A 24905-nucleotide genomic window follows, 5' to 3' on the forward strand; every position below is an offset into this window, starting at 1 on the left:
CAACAACACGAGAACAAAACCAGCTGTAAACTGTAATTTTAGCCTCAACTTTTATCCTTGACGTTCTTTGCTGCTTGGAAACAAACCCTTGAATGACTACTGAAATGTTTGAAGACGTTTTAGAGTGTGTTGGTGTCTCATTTAAGATGGAAATACTATTGTTAATTCGGTGGTTTCGTTCAGCACACACAAACGGTACCGGAGGGTTCCTCTTCTTATTTTGGTTGAAGATTACGTTGAATCAGTTTCGTGAAAAATTATTTTAATGTGTCTTTGTTTTCACAAATTTTACATTTTACGCAGAATCTGTTTTGATAAATTCCCGTATCCCGCATCAACTTTTTTATTTGTTTAACTGAGCGGTTTCAGTAAAGAATGCTAAACGTGGCCCTGGCTTGTTGAATGTTGGTTGGCCTGGGGTTACTCCGTCTCCCGTTACGGGAGACGATAGCCGGACGAAACCGAAATAGTTCTAGGAGTAACCTGGGGTTACTTCTAGAAACTATAAGGCTCCCCTGTGGGCTCACAGGGGAGCCTTATAGTTTCTAGATAGAAGTAGCCTGGGGTCGAATTTTATATAAATTTATACTGTTCTGGTAAGCATGATTTTGTTGTGCTTAGCTACTTTTTTGTGCTTATTATATCCTCCGACCACTGTCCTGTTTTCAAGGTATTATGTCTTTTTCTTTGAATTGGAAAAAATAATAATGATGCCATATAAACTGCTCACAAAAAGTAAGGAAACTTTTTTCAATCCAGTATATTTGTTATTATTTAATACTCTCTTTGTATGTGGTATATATCATTGCAAAGCTGAACTGTTCCTCTTTAAAATGATACTACAGTTGCAATGATTAAATATTGCTGGACTTGACCACGTTAATGAGAATGAGACAAAGTCACAAATCAAATGTGCCAAAATTAGCAATTTTGTGTTACTGTGTGAACAATCAAATTGACACTGTAATTCAAACAAGCAAGACAACTTACTGATCTTAATCCACTTTATTGAGACAAGAAGTTTGGTATAGAGCAAGACAACTTACTGATCTTAATACACTTTATTGATACAAAAAGTTCAGTAAAAAGTGGATGATCCGAAGGCGTTGATGACAGCCTGCACCTTCTTCTCATGCTGCACACAAGTCTTGTGATGCGCTGCTGAGGGATGGCGTTCCATTCTTCATTAAGGAACCTGGTTAGGTCAGCCACAGTTGATGTGTTGGTGGTTCTGGCGCGGACAGCGAGGCCAAGCTGGTCCCACAGATGTTCCATGGGATTCAGGTCTGGACTGTTAGCAGGCCTATCCATCTGGTGCACCCCAACATTGTTCAGGTAGTCAGTCACCAGTCGGGTTTGATGGGGGCGAGCGTTGTCATCTCGAAAGATGGCATTTTGGTCCAAGAGTCTGCAAGTATGGGACTGCATTCGGCTGTAGAATATCGTCTTGCATATACCCATCAAACAAGGTGTTTTTCATGAGATGAGGGTAAATTGTGTCCGATGAGCTCACTGGTGCAAGTCATTGTGTAAACCATTAATGGTTCTGAAAAGCTTGATCGGTTCGATTATTGAGCATTGCCTATTGACCATTACCAGACAACAGTAATTTTGGCACATTTGATTTGTGACTTTGCCTCATTGTTATTCGTGTAGCCAAGTTCAGCAACATGTAATCATTGCAAATGTGGTACCATTTTAAAGAAGAACAGTTCAGCTTTGCATTGATATATACCATATACAAAGAGAGTATTAAACAATAACAAATATACTGGATTGAAAAAAGTTTCCTTACTTTTTGTGAGCAGTTTATATCAACTGATGCCCTAATTACCTACATTTGTTTATAAGAAGTATGCAAACATAATATTAAAACTTAATGGACATTGAAATGTCACACCACACACTGATCTTCGATGACTTCAACAAAATTTGAACAAAAACACAAGACCATCGGACTGGTCCAGTCATGAGTTTACTGGCCCGATGCTAAAAACTTTGACCTCAGGCCTGCGATTCAGTGTTAATTTCGAGCCCTGAGTATCTGTGATGTGTTAATCCCCCAGGGTGTCAAACAGGGATCATGACCAATATTTCTTTCCTGTTACAGATTATCTCATCAGTCACAATGGTGAAAGAATCAGGACCCACATTCGTCCAGAAACCAATCCTCGACCAATCCGACGACGGTCGCGTCTTGAAGTTCTCCTGTCGCATCGCCGGAGAGCCTCGCCCAAACTTCAAATGGTTTCTGAACGATCGCGCACTACGCGATGGAGGGCGCTATTTCATGACAACGAAACCAGACAAGGACGACTACGTGGTTGCTTTGGAGATTGAGGATGTATCTGGGGAGGATGCAGGGAATTATAAGATCGTCGCTGAGAATAAGTCTGGCAGCACCAGCGCCACTATCAACCTCAAGTTTGGCGGTGAGTATAAAGTAGTGTTCAGGGTCTTGAGAAGTGTAAATTACATACCTAATGAATATTCGTGAATAAATCCTAATAAGTATGAACATACCTAATGAATATTCATGATTGATCCTAAAGAGGTAACAGACCTTATGAATATTCATGAATGAATCCTAAGAAGTATTACATACCATAGTGAATATTTATGAATGAATCATAATAATTAACATACTGCATGAATATTCATCAATAGATCTTAAGAAGTGTTAACATACCTGATGAATATTCATGAATGAATCATAAGAAGTGTTAACATACTCGATGATTATTCATGATTGAATCCTAAGAAGTATTTAAAGCATGTGTCAGATTGTTTGAGGCAAGCCTTCAACTCACTTAGATTTAATGTACTGCAGCCAAAATTAAGCTAAGTACAAGGTTATCAGCTAAGCACAAACAAAATTTTGCCCACTTAAGTTGCCACTAAAGCCTACTAGCTGAGCACAAAACAACTGTTACCATTAAAGTTACCACTAAAAGGCAAGCATTGATATTATTTCTACTTCGGCTTACACCATATATTATGTGTATATTTCACTTTCAGTCAAAAAAAAGTTCCAGCAAGGAGTAAATATCATGCCTGAAATGGTTACTATCTAACCCCAACCCCACTTGGCAATTCTTTATTGATGTGTGATTTTGTTTTTATTTTCAACAGAGGAGGAAGAAGGAGGGGAAGGAAAACAGGGGTGAGTTTAATTTTTGTCCTAAGCTAAATTGTTATTTTAATCTTTAATGATTGGCCTTGGAACATTAATTAGTGAACAAAGTATTGCTCTTTTTTGTACCCATGGGTGGAAAGCACTATATTACTAAGTACTTTCCATAGTCATGTGAACAAAACCCACAGGTGGACATGAATTATTCAAACCCACATCTTAAAGCCTTCATATAGCAGATGTCTCACCGAAAGTACTTTCACACGACAGCAATAAAATGCGGGTCCCTTGGCTAATTTTAGCATGGTTACGACATTTGACCAAATGCTTCTTGAGTAAAAGGACAATAATGTACTTTTAAAATTTCACAGCCATGTTGAAATTACGCAAGGGACTCCTGCTAAATTGCTGTCGTATGAAAAGGGCTTTAGACTACCGAGATTGCCTGGTAGCTACAAGTAGAGGAAGTTTAAATCCTATATTTTAAGAAAAGAATCTTGTGAACAAAATCTCACCAAAAGCCTGCAGCAGTTTCCAATTAAGTAATAGTAATTTAATTTTAACTAAAATGTTGCAAAGACGAATGCAAGCAACGAACACCATTAGTATTTTAGTCAGGACCTATTTTTAAGCTAAGAAAATAGTTTAGTCCGAAGCATCAATGTCTTATCTCCTAAAATAGGGTTTACGCAAAAACAAGAGTTTTAGAAAACTTCATATTTTGATTACCCAGATAGACACCCATAGTCAATAGATACCTAAATGTGACTTTGTTGTGTGTTTTCTTGCGAGATATGACTTTACATGACTTTGTTGCACTATGGAGTTGTAACCTTATTTCACTGACAGTAACACAATGAATATGTACACAAAGAACTGAATAAACTTCTGTTAAAAAAACAAAAATGAAAAGGCACATCCCTTTAAAGCTTCTGCACTTATTTAGAATTTAAGTATTTAAATCCTTCTGAAAACTATAACTTTACAGAGATGGCGATGGTCTGGCTCCAAACTTCACCATGAAGCCCAAGATGCGACAGTCTGATGACGGCCTCAAGCTGACCATCGAGTGTGAACTAATGGCCAACCCTGAGCCGGAGATCACATGGTATCGCGGTACGAACGTTCTACGCGATGGAGGGCGCTTTAAGCTGATCTGCAACCCGGATGGGGAGTATTTTTTCATGTCGTTAGAGATCACCGACGTCACGGAGAAAGATGGGGGAGAGTACAAGATTGTTGCTACCAATAAACTCGGAACGGCAACCAATACTATCAAGTTGAACTTCCAAAGTAAGTTTGGGTTGATGAAAGAAATATTTACTACTAATAACAAATAAACATATTTATAACGCACTTTTTCCAAAGGATACAAAGCGACAATTATTTTTACTGCAAGGTGAGTGGGACGAAGATTTTGAAACTATGAGACCTAATCCTTAGCACACCATGTAATGGTTCACATGGTGCTACGGCGCTGAGTATTACAAACTTTTAGGAAGATAGGTTATTGCAGTGATGAATTCTGAGACCCAATTAGTTAGCACCTAAATAAGGGTTTACAAGGTGCTATGGCGCATACAGCAGCCACAGCCAGGAACACCGGGACGAACCCCTTCTCTTTTCGATAAGTGCATGCACTGGGTTCTTTTACATGCGTTACACAACACATGGGACCAACGGCTTTACGTCCCATCCGAAGGACGAAGCAATGGTTAAGTGTCTTGCTTTGTTCAAACCACTAGAGTTCCACCAATTGAGCTACCTAGTTACGATGTTGGTGGTCTCCCTTTTTTATCAATAATTTTCTTTGGTTTGGGGTGCCAGACAGAAGCAATACAACCTGTAACTGCCATGCAGCCAGGGATCACACCAAAATTTTCGAAATAACCCAGGAAGCCGCAGCAGAGGGATCACTTGATATGAATACAAAGTATTGTACTGTTGTCCGTAGCCCTTGCGGCCTTTCACTTTGGTTTTGTACTACAGTGACGTCCTGGACATCAGGGTACATTTCTGGGGGCGGAAAATTTTCACAGCTTCATAACTCAAATCTTACCTGCAACAAGCCACAAATTTCAACAGATTCACATTCTATGGCGCCATACATTTTTCTGCGATGGGTTTTGGTCCTCATATTTTCCTCCCAAATCCGTCATTTTCGTGAAATAATGCAGCTTCCAACGTTAAAAAATTCCCGTTTCGATCGTTTTCTCACAGTGTTGTCTGTTGTCGTGCGTACGCGTATACATTCGGGTGCAAGACGCATGATGCAAGCTTAGATGCATGACTTCTTGGTCACCGTATCTTGACTGCACAGCGTTAACACAATTCAAAATTTGCGCGTCGTGCGTCTTGCGTACACACGGCAGTCTGTGAGAGGAGTACGAACAGAAATGGGAATTCCTTAACGTTGGGAGCTGCATTATTTAATGAAGTTGACGGATTTGTGAAGAATAACTTACGATCAAAACCCACCGCAGAAAAACATATGCTGCCATGGAATGTGAATCTGTTGAAATTGGTGCTTTTTTGCAGGTAAGATTTAAGTTATGAAGCTGTGAAATTCTTCCGCCCCAGAAACGGCCTCAATAGTTAGGACTCTGTTCCTGTGTACAGAGAAAGAGTCCTATATAGGGCTATGTTGTCTGTAACTCTCTGCCCCAAACTTGTTGCTCACTAAAATGCGTCAGCTCAGTGCTATAATGGTCATTAATTGAAGAAAAAAAAACCATCCCCCCCCAAAAAAAAAAAACACTAAAAAGACCACTCTTGATCCATAAACCCCATTTAAAGGGAGCTCCAAAATATGCAAAACAAATTATTTGCACTAATGACCTTATAATTCTGCGCAGACAATGTATGTGTCTTTGCTGAGTGGTGTAGCACATCAGACTCAAGTTCTGGCTATAGAAATGTGTTGGGATTGAGGTTGTATAGTTGATCTCAACCCTTCACCAACAAGATTAACAATACACTATAGAGCCTCCCCTTTACCCACAGAGCAGCTCAGCTCTACCACCCATCCCCAGGAATTAGAGCCTCCCTTATACCCACAGACCAGCTCAGCCCTACCACCCATCCCCAGGAAATAGAGCCTCCACTATACCCACAGAGCAGCTCAGCCCTACCACCCATCCCCAGGAATTAGAGCCTCAACTATACCCACAGAGCAACTCAGCCCTACCACACATCCCCAGGAATTAGAGCCTCCACTATACCCACAGAGCAGCTCAGCCCTACCACCCATCCCCAGGAAATAGAGCCTCCACTATACCCACAGGGCAGCTCAGCCCTACCACCCATCCCCAGGAAATAGAGCCTCAACTATACCCACAGAGCAACTCAGCCCTACCACCCATCCCCAAGAATTAGAGCCTCCACTATACCCACAGAGCAGTTCAGCCCTACCACCCATCCCCAGGAAATAGAGCCTCAACTATACCCACAGAGCAACTCAGCCCTACCACCCATCCCCAGGAATTAGAGCCTCCACTATATCCACAGAGCAACTCAGCCCTACCACCCATCCCCAGGAAATAGAGCCTCCACTATACCCACAGAGCAGCTCAGCCCTACCACCCGTCCCCAGGAAATAGAGCCTCCACTATACCTAAAGAGCAGCTCAGCCCTACCACCCGTCCCCAGGAAATAGAGCTTCCCCTGTACCCACAGTGCTGTTCAGCCCTACCACCCATCCCCAGGAAATAGAGCCTCCACTATACCCACAGAGCAGCTCAGCCCTACCACCCATCCCCAGGAATTAGAGCCTCCCCTATACTCAAAGTGCAGCTCAGCCCTACCACCCATCCCCAGGAAATAGAGCCTCCACTATACCCAAAGAGCAGCTCAGCCCTACCACCCATCCCCAGGAATTAGAGCCTCCCCTATACTCACAGTGCAGCTCAGCCCTACCACCCATCCCCTGGAAATAGAGCCTCCACTATACCCAAAGAGCAGCTCAGCCCTACCACCCATCCCCAGGAAATAGAGCCTCAACTATACCCACAGAGCAACTCAGCCCTACCACCCATCCCCAGGAATTAGAGCCTCCACTATACCCACAGAGCAACTCAGCCCTACCACCCATCCCCAGGATTTAGAGTCTCCCCTATACCCACAGTGCAGCTCAGCCCTGGCACCCATCCACAGGAATAAGAGCCTCCCCTATACCCACAGAGCAGCTCGGCCCTACCACCCATCCCCAGGAATAAGAGCCTCCCCTATACCCACAGAGCAGCTTAGACCTACCACCTGTCCCCAGGAAATAGAGCCTCCCCTTTACCCACAGAGCAGCTCAGCCCTACCACCCGTCCCCAGGAAATAGAGCCTCTCCTATACTAACAGAGCAGCTCAGCCCTACCACCCATCCCCAGGAATTAGAGCCTCCCCTTTACCCACAGAGCAGCTCAGCCCTACCACCCATCCCCAGGAATTAGAGCCTCCCCTATACCCACAGAGCAGCTCAGCCCTACCATCCATCCCAAGGAATTAGAGTCTCCCCTATACCCACAGAGCAGCACAGCCCTACCGACCATTCCCAGGATTTAGAGTCTCCCCTACACCCACAGTGCAGCTCAGCCCTACCACCCATCCCCAGGAATAAGAGCCTCCCCTATACCCACAGAGCAGCTCGGCCCTACCACCCATCCCCAGGAATTAGAGCGTCCCCTATACCCACAGAGCAGCTTAGACCTACCACCCATCCCCAGGAATTAGAGCCTCCCCTATACCCACAGAGCAGCTCAGCCCTACCACCCATCCCTAGGAATTAGAGCCTCCCCTATACCCACAGAGCAGCTCAGACCTACAACCACTCCCCAGGATTTAGAGTCTCCCCTATACCCACAGTGCAGCTCAGCCCTACCACCCATCCCCAGGAATTAGAGTCTCCCCTATACCCACAGTGCAGCTCAGCCCTACCACCCATCCCCAGGAATTAGAGCGTCCCCTATACCCACAGAGCAGCTCGGCCCTACCACCCATCCCCAGGAATTAGAGCCTCCCCTATACCCACAGAGCAGTTCAGCCCTACCACCCATCCCCAGGAATTAGAGCCTCCCCTATACCCACAGAGCAGCTCAGACCTACAACCACTCCCCAGGAATTAGAGTCTCCCCTATACCCACAGTGCAGCTCAGCCCTACCACCCATCCCCAGGAATTAGAGTCTCCCCTATACCCACAGAGCAGCTCAGCCCTACCACCCATCCCCAGGAATTAGAGTCTCCCCTATACCCACAGTGCAGCTCAGCCCTACCACCCATCCCCAGGAATTAGAGTCTCCCCTATACCCACAGTGCAGCTCAGCCCTACCACCCATCCCCAGGAATTAGAGCGTCCCCTATACCCACAGAGCAGCTCGGCCCTACCACCCATCCCCAGGAATTAGAGCCTCCCCTATACCCACAGAGCAGTTCAGCCCTACCACCCATCCCCAGGAATTAGAGCCTCCCCTATACCCACAGAGCAGCTCAGACCTACAACCACTCCCCAGGAATTAGAGTCTCCCCTATACCCACAGAGCAGCTCAGCCCTACCACCCATCCCCAGGAATTAGAGTCTCCCCTATACCCACAGTGCAGCTCAGCCCTACCATCATCCCCAGGAATTAGAGTCTCCCCTATACCCACAGTGCAGCTCAGACCTACCACCCATCCCCAGGAATTAGAGTCTCCCCTAGTAATTTCATGCTAAGCAAATTTTTGTGCTTAGCAGCTCTATGAAATTGGGCCCAGGATACATATGCTTTACATGAACCAAGTGTTGCTGATACAACATACAATATGCCCCTACATGTATGTTATTGTTTATTCATTCATTAATTCATGCTTCCATTTGTCTTTATGGTAGCTGGTGCCCCGTCCTTCACCGTGCAACCAAAGATAGATCAATCTCCTGACGGTCGCCACCTGACCTTCCAGTGTGAGCTGACCGCCGACCCGGAACCCGCGCTGACCTGGTACAAGAACGACGTCCTCATCAAACACGGAGGGCGCTATAACATGAAGGTCAAGAAGGATGACAACGTTTACTTCATCGAGCTGGAGATTACCGACGTGTCTGGAAAGGATGCGGGGAAGTATAAGATCATGGCCAAGAACGAGCACGGCGACGCTAAATCAACGATTGATCTCAACTTTGAAGGAGGGGAAGAGCCAGCTAAGCCTCCTGTGTGAGTCTTTCTTGCCTTCCTTTAAAACTCATACCCTTCAATTTTATCTTAAATTCAAATCAACCTCTAACCACTTTGGGTCTGTTTTGTACAAAAATTTTTGTCAGAAAAAAAAAACTTTTCAGCTATTCAGCATCCACATTACTGAAGCAGTATGCAGCATCAAAGCCAAGCTTTCTCCAGAAGACGATCAGAGCATACTGATCCAAACGTCGAGTTGAAATCAACGGTTCTTTTTAGATGCACCCAAACTCATTTGACTTGTCGATCTGTATGCTCTGATCGTCCTCGGGAGAAAGTCCTCCATTGCTAGTGTATACCAAGTAAGGTTTTATGCTCATACTTATTTTGAGTAATTACCAACAGTGTCCACTGCCTTTAACCAGTTCGTTTCACAGCGTCAGGTATTCAAATCTTTCGTGGAGTGACATAGGAGGGAGAACATTTGAGGAATTGGTCTTTCTAATCCAGGCATGGAATTCTTCCCACTTTAGTCTGATTTCCGATTTTCTTTCGCCCTTGGAAAAATCTTAAAACTATTTAAGCCTACACCCTGCATACACATGTATACTAAATAGGTTTTCCTACTTTTTTTCTTGGTACCAAATATATGCCTGTTAGTCTGATTTTAAAATCAACTATTTGTGATTTTTGACTCCTTTTCTTTGATACAGCAAAGGAACCGCCCCTTCCTTCATTGGCAAGCCAATGATGCGTCAATCCGACAACGGCCAAACGGTCTTCTTCGATTGTCAGCTAACTGCTGATCCTAAACCAGAGATCATTTGGCTGTATGGAAACAAGCGCATCCCTGTAGGTGGCCGTTATAACATGAAGCTAACGCCTAAAGGAGTCAAAATGTACGCCCTGGAGCTGAGCGTCAGTGATGTCACACCTAAAGATGGAGGCACCTATCTTGTGTTTGCCAAAAACGAGGTTGGAGAACACCGAACAACTATCAATCTCAACTTTGATGGTAAGTTAATCAAAATTCTTCAATTTTCAATCTTCCACAACTCAGGTTCCGGTTAAGGCCAGGAATTTCAGCTTTAAGAGGGCAAGGCCATTTTCATTTTGCAAAGAGCACTTCCATTAGAAAATTTTAAAATCTATAGGAAACTTTTGAAGTGAGCACTGAGGTCAGGACCAGAGACCATGACCTCTTTGCCTCCAGGTTATTCTAGGCGCGCAAGGTTATACCTTTTGTCAACAGAAGTGATCTCTCCACAAAGCAATGACCACAGTTAATTTGTTCAACTTTATAATAGATGTTAAATTTGCATCGGGGATAAAGAATATTAATTTTGGTTTTTACCCATACACCGATGTGTGTTAGCACTGTATACTCAGTACTTTCCCGAGTCCTGTGAAAAAATATCACAGGCATGTTACTCGGGTGGGATTCGAACCCGCGACCCTTGCAACTCTAGAGCAGTGTCTTACCAACTAGACTACCGAGGTTGTCCGGCAGCTAGAGGCAGTTCGAATGCTATGTTTTGGCAGCGGGTACCGCAACGATATAATAGATGTTAAATTTGCATCGGGGATAAAGAATATTAATTTTGGTTTTTACCCATACACCGATGTGTGTTAGCACTGTATACTCAGTACTTTCCCGAGTCCTGTGAAAAAATATCACAGGCATGTTACTCGGGTGGGATTTGAACCCACGACCCTTGCAACTCTAGAGCAGTGTCTTACCAACTAGACTTGCCCGGCAGCTAGAGGCAGTTCAAATCCTATGTTTTGGCAGCCGGTACCGCAACGATATAATAGATGTTAAATTTGCATCGGGATAAAGAATATTATAATCATTGTTCAACTCTAATAAAACTGAAACTATCCTGTCCGAGTGGTTACATCCATAGTGTGCATCAGGCTCAACTTTTGTTGGCCAAAGTCGTGAGGGTGTTCTATAGTTTGGTGTTCTATTTGGCAGCACAAGGCTGTTTATTCCCAAGGGAGCTGAGACAATTTAAGGAATAAAATAGTGGTCCAGTTACCAGGGGTGATGATGTTCAAAGCACAATGCATGCCTTGAATTACACGGTGGCCATGGCGACCATCGTCTCTGTCTTGGTCTTGGCCTTGCTGAACTTTTAAAAGTTTCCAAAAGACTCATTTGTGAGTAGTTAGGGTTCTGAGAAGGCCTGGGGTTAAAAACAGTAATTCTCCCAAGAGTTTTTCAAAACTGGGGGTACTCTGGACCAAAATTCTGGAAGAAAGTTAGGCCCAAGCACTCTGAATTGAATTATTATTTTTTTTTTAATCTGTTGTTCTTGGTGTTTATCTTGGTTTTTGAAAGCCAATTGCAATTTGGAACATTCTATGTGGTTTTCTTTTGTTGCGTGTTTGTCGAAATATGCGCATATACGCGCCACTACTCTGGCGTGTAGAGCCACACAAATCATGGCTATCAGCCCGATGTGCCAGCTTGTGCATGGAGGGAACCTGCAATAGAGTCTTGATGTTTTGACCAGAGTGCTCTGGGCCGAATTTCATGGCTCTGCTTACCACCGAATCTTGCACTTACGGTCACCATTCTCTGTAACATTGAGAACCCACTCGCTAAAGCAAAAAAAATCTCCTGCTAACCCGTGAAATATGCTTATGTATTAGCACGGATTTCCCTGCTACCCTAAGCGCTGATTCTACGGTAAGCAGAGTCATGAAATTGGGCTCTGGTCATCTTCAGGAAATAATGATGGTATAATTTGACTTTCTTGTTGTTTTTGTTTGCAAACAGTACGTGAAGCTAACAAAGATGGAGCCCCTACATTCATTGAGAAGCCAACGATTAAACAGGAAGATGGAGGACGGCGTCTTGTCATGGAATGCAAAGTCATGGCTGACCCTAAACCAAAGGTTAGTTTCAAATCAAAGCTGAGGTCAACTCACATTACCTAAACCCATGTTTGTTGAAACCAAAACATACAAGCCCAATTAAACAAAAATTTAGTTCAGCTGAAATTAACTGAAAACCATACAGACACATTTAGTTAAACCAATATTGTGTTCGACTCAAGTTTACTTAAACCCATGTTTGTTGAAACCAAAACATACAAGTTAAACTAGAATGAATTTAACTCAAGCTCATCTATTACCAAATTTTAGTGTTAAAACAGAACATTCTAGTTATAACCAAGTTAAGTTAAACTAGAATTAAGTTTCATCAAAGAGCAAGATCACAATAGTTGACAATTGTCGTCCATTATGTGATTTTTCCTGGTACCCAGGATGTATTGCATGCTGGAACATCAACTAGTAATACTAATATTCGGTTTTTATATAGTGCTTTATACACCATGTCTTGAAGCGCTTGATTGACAAATGGTCGCTGCTTGAACTTGGTCAAAGTTTAGGTAACCAGAGTTTAACTAAATATGGATAACCAGATTCTTTTTAAATAATGTTAACATGATAAAGATGTGGTAGTGTATTGAATCAAAGTTTAAATTAACAAGAGTTTAATTAAATTAAATTATTCAATGTTCAGTTTAACCAATATTGTTAAATGTTACTTTTAATGAGGTAATCAGATACAAGTAGAATCCTTTAGTAAATAAATCATGGCACGTAAGTTTATGTGTACTTGGAACATCTGTAAAACTTGAAGCTGTTTGAAGTCCTCTGTGAAACCAGATAGTGGCATCAAAGGCGACATACCATATTAAGTTAGCATACTTAACGTTCCATAATGTCCCATTGGTGTCATAGTCTCCGCTCAAGCAGCTGTTATCTTATGTTTTGAAAAGCTATCATGTGTGGAGTGAAATAAGTCATGGAGATATGTGACCCACTTGCATAAACAAGAATGTTAACGCCTTGAGCAAAGGCCAATTCACAGATCCGATATGAACACAGTCATGTGGTTTTGCTAGGAAGAAGAAAAAGACGTCAGCCAATAAGTTAGCTTGTGCTGTATATTATCTATAACTGGTACCCTGATGATCATTGCTAAGCCACTGGAATTTTGTTTTGCTCTCAGAAATATCAGCAAGAATTTTGTTTACCTGAAAAATCTACAAAAGCCTGTCTAAAGCACATTTAGGTCAGCCTTTTGTACTCGTTAATATTTTTCCTGAAACTAAATTAAAATAATGGGTTGATGTATACAGAGCTCCCAACTCTTCCTGATTCTGCAGAAAATTCACTGAAAATAAACCAATCTTTCCACGTTCTGAGGAACAAATTTGAGGGTCTCTTTGATTATGGAAACCTCCTATTTCGTTGAATGCAACTGAAATTATCTCCCTGATGAGTGTACACGACTGCCCTGGGCCCAATTTCATAAGCACAGAATCGCTTACAGGAGCAGCTAGGGAATTATGTGCTGTACGGCAAGCTTATTTCATAGGTTAGCAGCAAATTTTTGCTTCTGCGTGTGCATACTCCACGTTACTAGGAATTCTATGCTTACAAGGCTAGCACTTGCACATAAGCGGGAATCGTGATCGTAAACGCAGAATTCGGTAGTAAGCAGAGCCATGAAATTGGTCCCTGATTGCAAGATAACATTAATCTACAACTCTCTTCTAAAAGCGCTTAGAGGCTGGCCTGAAGTAGGCTCTATACAAATGCGTTTTATTATAATGAATATTGGAAGCCCTGTACTTCTGTTTATTACGGACGTCTGACCTGGTCAATTATTTGGACCTGCAGCCGATTTCACGAAACGCTAGGATCAATCCTATCTCGAGTTAGGACGAGTAACCCGTCCTAACTTAGGATGAGTTCAATGCGTCCTACATATTTTGATACGGAACTGAACCCGTCCTAAGTCCTAAGATTGATCCTAAGTTAGGAAGAGTTTGGTGAAATCGACGGCTGGTCAATTATTTAGCAGGCATTCGGTGACAGAGCAACCGCAGAATTTGTTTTCCCAGAACTGAATTCCGTAAGAGCCCCTTCTTGTTTTTTATCAATCATAAAATGAGACGATTTCACAAACAGTTTCTTTTCAGCTAGATGATGGTTATTTGATTAACACGATACTTGAAATTGGTTCTCTAAAACTGTTTGTCAATCGAGTTTTTGACATTTTATAACATCCGGAGCATCAGTCTAAAATTATATTCCTAATTTTTATAATGATAACTTCAACGATTTGATTATAAAAGGGAAAGCATCTTGAATTGTTTTGGTTTAAGACACAATTTTTTATGGTACAATGACATGATTTCAAGTTTTGTGCTCTGATACTGTGCTTCAACTCAAGAAGCAAACACATCCATCATTTCCTTTTTAGAAGCATTTCTTTCTACCTTAGTCTGATTTCCAAACTTTGGGCTCTCAGAAAAATCAGCAAAATTAATATTGAATTGTATGTTGGTCAGCTGATTTCATCTAGCAAGTTTGCAATTTTTTTTTAGATTGAACTTGATTTGTGCACACAGAATGCTAATGTTGAGTAGTGTATGTGGATTTTTAGTTGCATAAAATTTGTGTAGCATTTTGCTCTGCTATACAAGGGAAATTGTTCAGTGGGGCCATCTCCTCAGTCACTTCTATGAGGATGCCACATTATCTTCATCCCCTTACGATGATGATATCCTTACATTCCTGTGAATTCAATGATGATGAGAAGCAGAGAGATGACTGGTTTATCCCTACCCTGGGGATGAGGTGGCCAATGCATTCCAGAGATAACTCACATTGCAGGGATGCCAGATGGTTCAACTGGTGTACATGTACATCATGTATAGTCAAACTCAAGTCTAGCCACACTCATACACTGCAGGCTCTATCATAGTCTTCATTCAAGCCTTTGCCAAGTATAGTGTAAGACAAACCAATGTCTAGCCACACTGCAGGCTTAATGTTAGTCTTCATTCAAGCCACTACTAATTCTTGTTTGAAGGGTTGTAATATACACCAGTGTCTAGCCACACTGCAGGCTCAATCATAGTCTTCATTCGAGCCTTTGCCAAGAAAAGTGTACATGTAATACAAACCAGTGTCTATCCACACTGCAGGCTCAATCGTACTCTTTATTCAAGTCGTTACTAAGTCTAGTCGAAGGGTTGCAACACAGGCTGAATGATAGTCTTCGTTCAAGCTGTCTCTTAGTCTAGTGTAAAGTTTAGGATTGTAATATAAACCAATGTCTAGCCACACTGCTGGCTCAAATGCTCAATCATACATGTAGCTTCATTCAAGTCGTTAGAAAGTCTAGTTTTAATAAGGGTTGTAATTCAAACCAACGTCTATGCTGTCCACAATGCAGGGTAAATGATAGTCTTTATTCAAGCTGTTACTAAGTTTATTGTAAAGTTTAGGGTTGTAATACAAACCAGTGTCTAGCCACACTACAGGCCCAATCATAGTCTTCATTCAAGCTGTTACTGTAGGTCTAGTGTACTATTGTAATACAAACCAGCAGCAAACTGTGCTGTCACTTGAACCCCTATAGAGGCCTTACCCATTCCCTATGCCTGCATGGTCAGTCCGTGACATGCTGCGTGCGATGCTCGACATCTCTAGACTTTGCCAACTTTCGAATCAGAATCCCCATTACTACAATTGCCCTAACTACAACACTGCTTACCAGTTTCAGCCACACTAATGGCTGCATGATAGTCTTCATTCAAATTATTACTGAGTCAAGTGTACAGTTTAAGAAAGAAAAGAGGGAAAAAGAAAATCTATTTTGTTTTACAATCGGACTATTCTGAATAGGCCCTTGTAGTAAAGAATTAATATAGTTTCAGAGGATGAAATTTTAATAATGCAAAACTTTTATTGGTGTAATAATTGATAATTCTACTCTTTATAATTGTACACATAATGATCTCTTTTGGTTCAATGTTATGAATAGGTGACATGGTGTTACAACAACAAGGAGTTGAAAGATGCTGGTCGTTACCGCATTCGTACCACCAAGCAGGGAAAGATCTATGTCTTGGTACTCGACATGTCTGGGGTTACCAACCAAGACATGGGGAGCTATCAATTGGTCGCTGAGAATGAGAAAGGAAAAGCATCATCAACGATTAGTGTCAACTTTGAAGGTAATTTACAATTCTTTTCCGTTATATTATATTTATCAAGTGCCTTCTCTATTTGAGAAAAATTATCACAATGTTTCACAGGTATGCAGATAATTTATTAGTCATCCTTCGCTCACATTGGTAGGGCAAATATTTGGTGCTGGATTTTTTTCGATTAAACTGAAAGGAAATCGCCAAGAAACCAAAGGAGTTACCTGAAGACATTGTATGGTGTCTTGGCCGAGGGGTTAAGAGCATCGCATTCAAGTTTTGGTGGTTAACTCATCGGAGTGTGGGTTCGAATCCCGGTCATGACACTTGTGTCCTCGAGCAAGATGCAAAACTATTGCTTCTCTTCACCAAGGGGTAGGGTACCTGCGAGGGTAGAAGTTGATATTGAAAAAAGCCTTTGGCTGTATACTCCCCAGGGAGCTGAGAATAATTACAGGAATGTTGTTGGCCCAATGAGCACGACACTAATGTATAGCACATTGCTACGTAAAATATGCACTATTTAAAGACACTGGACACCTTTGGTAATTGTCAAAGACCAGTCTTCTCGCTTGTTGTATCTCAACATATGCACAAAATAACAAACCTTTTTGATGTTTTAACCCTAGCAGAGCCTTTCTCGAAAATTTGAACTCAATTGGTCGTCGAAGTTGCGAGATAATAATGGAAGAAAAAAACACCCTTGTCACTTGAAGTTGTGTGCTTTCAGATGCTTGATTTCAGGACCTCAAAATCTAATTCTGAGGTCTCAAAATCAAATTAGAATATTTTAGTGGAAAATTACTTCTTTCTCAAAAACTACTTTACTTCAGAGGGAGCAGTTTCTCACAATGTTTTATACTATCAACAGCTCTTCATTGCTTGTTATCAAGTAAGTTTTTATGCTAACAATTATTTTGAGTAATTACCAATAGTGTCCAGTGCCTTTAAGAACTAGTTATTATTAGTTTGTTGTTATTATACTTCCAGATATTAATTGAACTCTGAATTCAAGATTGACACTCATAAATCTTTACACGGATTTTTTTGAGGAGAAACAGCAATGTAACAATCTTTTCTTTTTTTCCAATGCTTTAGTGAAAGACAAACGTTTCCCCCGCAAATACGAGCTTGCAACCCAAATCCAAGGAGTCCATATGGATTTTGCTCCTGGAGCATCAGAGATGATTGATCTAGGGCCAGACTTTGGGATGTTGGAGCTCCTGATGCCTGATAAAGAACCCAGTGGACCCATGGAGATTGAGCTGAGTAGTACAGGACCTGACGTGACTGAGGTGAAAGTAGAGACAGACTCTGGTCTGGTTATCACTGAGCAACTGAAGGATCAGGTGAGTGCACGGTAGACATATCAGGATTCTTATAACACTGATGATGAAGAGATGGTGTTCTAGCCACTACATATAGGCTTAAGACATTCAGGTTACGTCAACGACTAAGCTTTATAGAATTTGGACAAATTTTTATAGAATATTTCGGGCGTTGATCATAACTACACATTTATTATTTTTTTTTGGGGGGCAGCCGTTTCACGACAGCGCAAGAAAATTATTGATAACCAACACATGCATTAGTGATGTTATGCTAGCGCTGCGGATATCAGTGAAATGGACAATAAACAATTTTGACCTGTAGCACCATAGTGAAAGGTCCTGTTTAAGTTTGGGCAGCGTCCTTGGTCAAGACAACTGGCGCCCGAGACCAAGGACCCTAGTTCGACTTTGTCGTGTGAAAAGGGCTTAAGAAGCAACACTTTAACTTACACAATTGGGACAAACACAGAGACCTGTAGGTCCTCGGTAATTAGCACTCTAGTCTGTCGGTCCAAGACAGATGACGTTCAGACTTGTAGATTCAGGAGGCAATTAAACGAGACATGTACACGAAGGTCCAAGACAACCAAAGCCGGAATATGTAGGTGTTGGCTTGAATAACACTCATGACCTGTGGGTTCAAGTAAGTTAACACTGAGACTTGTAGGTCCGAGACTTTACACCGATCCATTAGGCTCCGCCCATGACGCACGTGTTAGCAAGAACACGTGAGCCTCTCCAATGCACATTTCTAGTATGTTCTATTCATTTTTAAAAAGCGACGGAACCAACCAGCTCTATTGACCAACACACACTGAGACCTCAACCTTGACTGAGCCTAAAAAATGCATGATTGAGACAAACTTGAAGACTGTACCTGACAATGGTGTAAATTTGTGTCACCAACTTTGGGTTTTATGCCCATGGTAACAAAGACTTTACTTGATGGACATTGGCACTCATAACAAACAGTTCTAAAACTAAGACCGAGACTAAAAAGTGTGACAAGGTCAAGACAAGATATAAAGTAAGTGAAGATAAGATAAAGTATAATTCCTTTTTATTTGTTTTTTATTTTTACTTGTAGGATGTGGAAGATGGCAAGAGTGTTGAGTTCAGATGTAAGGTCACCGGCAAACCAACCAAGGTCATCTGGTACAGGTAAGTCAATAAGTTTATTGTTATATACCTCAGTAAGAATTATGAAGTGTTATTGGTCGAGATCCGACCACGTGTTGGATAACAGAGACAAATGTTCCATGGCTGCACAGCGCAGAGGGTTACGTGAGTTTTGTTAACCGGTGTACATTACCTTGATCGTTCCCACCATTGGTTGATTTCCAGCGCTTTGCACAAAACAGCCCCGGGTTCGAGGGAACAGTGAAGATTTGTTTGTTATTCGAACAACTGTTCGTCTGCTTATTACGCTATGCATACTTTGTCGTAATAATGTTTGAAGATGACAACAGAATTTTGAGAAGAGGAATGCTCGGCTTCGCCTCGAGTGCCATTTTCCCCCTCAGGTGTACAAAAAACCACGGACCCCCTTCACAGCGTGTAACAATTGTATAACGTAACCAGGGTTCTCCCCATCCACCAGCTAGTGTACATGTATCTAGTCAATACCTGTGAATCAGGGGTCGATTTCACAAAGCAATGAAATCCATCGCAAGGCAAATTGTCAGTATCACCATAGTGATTTACATTGTGACATCACACTTTACTAAGCAACTACAATTGATTTGAAGTTACGATCAATCTTGGCTCTTTGTGAAATCGGCCCCAAGTACCAATACGCGCATACTTTGGCTGATAGGCAAAAAAGTAAATTTACATATGTTACCGGCTACGTGAATAATGAGTCAGATGTCGCCCAATGCATTAAAAGTACTGGACAGTTTAATGTGGAAAAAAAAAATGTTTTTCTGTTGTTGACTTTTTAAGATCTATATTTGCATGGTCAATATTTAGAACCCTTACTTTTAAGCAATAAAGCCATAAATACAACAATTTTGTGATTATACTTATGTCTAATTTGTATCTTTTTGCACGAAATGGAAGTTTAAAAGATCACTTTACTTGTAATTCGTTTTTCAGAAAAAATTATGTATTGGCTAATTTCAAGCGGAAGTAACTCAGCAACGCAATACACCCCAAAGCTAAGACAATATACCAAATTACTGCTGTTGGTGTGTTCTTTCCAGCCATGCATATAACTCAATTCTTGAAATTGTCAACATCTGAAATTGTCAACATCTGACTCATTTTCACGTAGCGGGTCACATATATGTATATATTTTTAAATTACTAGTTCCACAAAAACCATCAAGATAAAACCACAAGACCTTTATCTCTTCCTTGTGGAATACAGCCCGGGCAGGCCCCAGGACTTTTTTTACCCTGTGGTTAACCCGGCTTACTTTCGCCCCATTTCCCTATTCCAGGGGGTTCCGGCCTCACATTTCAAGAATACCCCATGGTTTAACTGCTTTTCCCTAATCAAGAGCAGGGCTGGCTATTTCCCAGTGTATGCCCATTGCTGGGGCAGGCAGACTGGGGGTAAGGCGATCATAGTGTAACAAGGCCGGCCGTTATAATGCTCAAAATTGCACATTAGTAGAAAAGTATCAAAATACCAAAGACCTTGTTTCTATTCAGCTCTTTGGCTAAACTTTACCAATTTTGGTTGCGAAGGCCCCACAGTTTTGCTGTAATATTACCTTCCTTTTGGCAGAATTTCTTTAAAAAAAATAGAAATGTAAATAATCTGACACTTTGCTTTTTATTATGTGAAGAGATGGAAAGGAAATCCGACCCTCCACTTCTATCAAGCAGACAAAAGAGGGCGACGTTTACATCTTGCGCATCTTAAAGACCTCAACTAGAGACAGTGGAGATTACTCCATTGTTGCGTTTGGTCCTAAAGGAGAAGCCAAGTCCATTGCAGAACTCTACGTTGATGGTAAGAAATCAATCATCTTTATTTTTTCTCTGTAAATTATTATTTTCTATACTATTTGAAAATTTGGCAATTGTTAGGGTTTTTTTACCGTTTATTTTTAAATATTGACTTTATACTTTATTATGTGAAATTTGTATATTTTGAGTATCGTTGCTGCAAATTATTTCACGATAAAGTTAATTGATGTAAATTGTTTTTCGGTATTTAAAAAAACGGTAAAAATCTTAAACTTTTAGTTATTGAACCCAAAGTGTGTTGACATGCTCGAGTGCTGCATACTCACAATTCCTTTCGTTATTGCTCCAGCTTTTTAATGCATGTTCATTGTTTATTGTAGAAAATGTCATGAAATTTGAATCTGCCTGAGGTTTCAATACAGTTTCATACAATTTTGCACAAATTTTAGATTTAAAACAGAAACATTCCAGAGTTTGCTTGATATGTAAGTCACCATCTATTGATAGAGTTTTGCTACCAAATTGTTTCCCCTTTTGATGTAGGTAGCTTTTCTTGTGAACTTTGTTACATAATTTTAGGAAGATTTTTTCTAGGTGCCAATTCTTGTAAATCTCCCATAGTTACATTGAGTTGCGTAGCAAACTGACATGTATGTGAACAATTTATTGCTAAATTCTTGCGGTAAAAATGTTCTCTGGAAATTGATACATTCGTAGTCACGCAATACATGAAACATCTGTGTTTTCAGGACCTAGAAAAAAATGTGTATGTGTCTAACAGGGAGTTAGTGCTCTAGCCAATGTAGCTCTATGGACCTTTTGTAAAATGAGTAACTGAAGATTTCTTGAGTGTAGAAATCCAGCGTATGAATATAATGAGCGTTTTATCAACGTTCTCCATTAACAGTGGTCCACTGGCCAAATGCCAGTTAAAACACCAGAGGACCAGGCAAAATTCACTGGTCCGGCTGGCTAGATCGGGTTTTAGTAAGCTTCCCTATTTCCTTTGAAATATTGACTAGTGTAAAAAGGTTTTGAACTGGTGATATGCCAAGCAAACTGGTCCTGTTGGCTGGTCAATGAAAACGTTAAGGGCAAACCATGTTTATGTGCCGATATTTAGTCATAGAATTTGTATCCTGTTTGAAGTTGAGAAGATAGGTCTAAAACTAACCCTAGTAATTTTTATCTGAAGACTACATCCCATCGAAGAAGCCTGAAGATGAACCAATGAAGAGACCTGCTCCGGAACCTGAAGGCAAGATGGCGTCTCATATTTCATTCTTTCATTCCACTCTTCATGACACTTCCAATCATACATTCAGGATTCATAAGGGGAGACATCCTTCCCCAACCCCTGGATTTCCACTGGTTACTGAAGTGCTATTCACAAGACATCAATTTAATTGGGGTCCCTTGCTTAATTTTAGAATGGTTGTAAAATGTAGCAAAGTTTCACAAGATTTTGCAAGAGAACTTGTACAGCAGAACAAATTGTTGTCCTTTCACAAGAGGTGCATTTTGATTTGTTTACAACCATATTACAATTTAGCAGGGGGCCCTTGCTGTGAAATGGGCTATCTTTCTCTAAAATGAGCCTATTCCCTACAGATAGAATATTCACACTGCCAGACAGAGTGAAACTCAGATAACAGGACTGTTACATGTCCAGCTATTCAGCTCATGATGTGGACACCCATGATAAACTGTTGTAATCCTCTGATAAGCCAGAATCAGGGTTCTGTTTATCAAACAATCCCTTGACTGAAGAAGAGGCTTACCTACCAGAACTACTGAACTCTTTTGTGTGTGGTAACTGAAACCTGTGGTTTGAGCCCTCCAAAGCTGGGATGAGCCTCTTTTGTGCTTAAATATTCATGAGCTGGCAAACCCTTTTGTTGAAAACCATCGGCTCCTACAGATAACTGGTGGATACTCAGTGGTTGGTGAAGGATGTCTCCCCTAATAATATAGAGCACCACCAAGAGTTTTTCACAGGAGAAGTTGTTTTGCAGCAAAGGCAGTCAATATGCTGTGAAAGCTAACACATACGATAACGAAATGTCAGGCATGAGTTAGGCCAATGAAAGGCACAATAGGTACTCTTTTTTGCTCCACAGAAAACAGCTTGTCACAAATGAGGGTTCAGTTTGGTCAAGGTGAACTGTATCTTTCAATGTACAAATGAGTTTCTCTTATTGAACTAATGCAGGTTCAATATGTTTTAGTGAGGGATTTTGTTTTTCCTGAAGCAGACTCTCTGTGGTGCTCTGTTATGTGAATCCCTCAAATCCTTAACAGTCATTAAACCATTCAGCTCTTAGTCAATCTGACTTAACTACTCTAACACTTTCTTCCTCCTATGATAATGAGAGTAATTGGCTTAAATATAAGAGTTCAAAAGAAGCTTAAATTTGGCAAAATATAAAAGAGTATTGAAACATTTCGCACCTAAAAAAGTTCCGCAGCAATTTTTTTTGCCCTAGGAAAATGTTTCTCAAGGATAGTGATCGTTTCTCAAATTCAGAATGGTTGGATTTTGTGCAGTTTTTGATTCTATGAGGAAGACACTCAAAGCATTGCTAATAATCTATGGGCTGATTTTAATCTAAATTCTAGTTTATAATATTGATTGCATTGATGATTATTCACAGATGTAGTCAACAAAGCACAGAAAGTTGACACATTAGAAGAAGTCCTTATGGAATTTGATGAATCAGGCAAGCATTACCTCATTTTTTTCCCACAAAGGAGATCAGTGTAGTCTTAATTCAGTTGAGACAATTACACACACTGCTTGCAAATTACAACAAGCCCAAAGTTCATAATAAAGGAAAGAAATTCTTTCAAGATGTCACATTCTCTGGGTTCACAAAGTTACGTGTAGTCATTTTGAACCAGAAGAGTTGATGAGATTTTAAAGAAATCCCAGCAAAACAACCCTTTAAAAACAAAGTTTTAACTTGGTGTGCTATTTTTTTCTCTGTGGTGCAATGCAAATGTGTTGCGCTCATGTGAGGGATTGAGTGTAGTACATGCTAATTGCTTAGTATTGTACTGGCTTCAACCTCAACTGTCTGTTACAAATGTGGTACATGGCATTGGGTGATCCTGTAGAAAGTTAGTTCTTTTCAGAGAAACTGATGTGTGTGTAATTGTCTATTGCTGGGCACCAAGCATTAACGATTGTTATTTCTTTTGTAGTTCACAAAGCACTCTTTCTGTGGAAGGCAGTATTCACTGCAATATTCCCTAATCATGCTTCACCTAGTGTTGTCTTGGTCCCTGTATGCAATCACAGTAAATATTACTGTTACAATACAAAGAGGGGACCATACTATTTTGACCACATGGCTGAACCTTGATTTAGGTGTTTTGTTTGTTGAGTTAGTTCACAAGTAATCGTTCAATGCACCACTTTCACTTAGTTGTCTGTCAATCGCTTTTACACTTGTCACAGTTATCTACCTCAAGAATCAACAAATAAATTTTCAAATTTTCAAGGTTGGAAAATAAGACTGAAACACAAAGAATACAAGAATATTTCTCAATGTATGCATTCACAAATGGCCCTCTACAGATCTTTTTGGCAAAGCTGGAAAACCTGCTAAACGACGTCAAGAACCTGACGAAGATGAACCTGAAGAGGGTAAACCTGGCAAATTTCCCAAACCTGCTCCTAAACCCAAAGATCGCAAAGATGGTGGTCGAGAACAGACAGAGGTCTTACTCGAGATCAAATCGAATGAGACTGAGGTCCAGCCTGGTGAGTTTACTCGAATTGAAGAGACCAGACATGTCCAACGAGACCAACCGGAGGTCTTACTAGAGTTCGGATCAGATGAGTTGGAGGTCCAACCTGGCAAATTTACCAAAACAGAAGAGAGCAAACCTGGCAAACGAGAACAAACAGAGGTCTTACTTGAGTTGAGATCTGATGAGATGGATGTTCGGCCGGGCAAATTTACCAGAATTGAAGGGACCAGACACGTCCAGCAAGACCAACCAGAAGTCTTCCTAGAAATCAAACCAGATGAGACAGAGATTCAACCTGGCAAGTTTACCAGAATTGAAGAAACCAGATATGTCCAACAAGACCAACCAGAGGTCTTCCTAGAGATGAGATCGAATGAGATGGAGGTCCAGCCGGGCACATTTACCAGAATTGAAGAGACCAGACACGTCCAGCGAGACCAACCAGAGGTCTTCCTAGAAATCAGACCAGATGAGACAGAGATTCAACCTGGCCAATTTACCAGAATTGAAGAGACCAGACATGTCCAACGAGGCCAACCTGAGGTCTTACTGGAGTTCGGATCAGATGAGATGGAGGTCCAGCCTGGCAAATTTACCAGGATTGAAGAGACC

The 24905-nt window shown here is 41.2% G+C and overlaps 1 protein-coding gene across 1 annotated transcript in view; it reads left to right on the forward strand.

Annotated features, from left to right (window-relative positions):
• LOC117301027 (muscle M-line assembly protein unc-89-like) overlaps positions 1 to 24905 on the forward strand; it is a 24958-nt gene continuing 53 nt past the window's right edge. The window contains exons 1-14 of the mRNA XM_033784911.1: positions 1 to 195; positions 2111 to 2432; positions 3133 to 3163; positions 4122 to 4426; positions 8986 to 9307; positions 9982 to 10283; positions 12054 to 12172; positions 16125 to 16317; positions 17386 to 17636; positions 18706 to 18779; positions 20414 to 20580; positions 21733 to 21795; positions 23192 to 23257; positions 24118 to 24879. Of these exons, the coding sequence (XP_033640802.1) occupies positions 2129 to 2432; positions 3133 to 3163; positions 4122 to 4426; positions 8986 to 9307; positions 9982 to 10283; positions 12054 to 12172; positions 16125 to 16317; positions 17386 to 17636; positions 18706 to 18779; positions 20414 to 20580; positions 21733 to 21795; positions 23192 to 23257; positions 24118 to 24879 (2959 nt within the window). The 5' untranslated portion in view covers positions 1 to 195; positions 2111 to 2128. The remainder of the gene's footprint in view (positions 196 to 2110; positions 2433 to 3132; positions 3164 to 4121; positions 4427 to 8985; positions 9308 to 9981; positions 10284 to 12053; positions 12173 to 16124; positions 16318 to 17385; positions 17637 to 18705; positions 18780 to 20413; positions 20581 to 21732; positions 21796 to 23191; positions 23258 to 24117; positions 24880 to 24905) is intronic.

This window comes from Asterias rubens, chromosome 16 (genome assembly GCF_902459465.1).
Source record: "Asterias rubens chromosome 16, eAstRub1.3, whole genome shotgun sequence".
NCBI lineage: Eukaryota > Metazoa > Echinodermata > Asteroidea > Forcipulatida > Asteriidae > Asterias > Asterias rubens.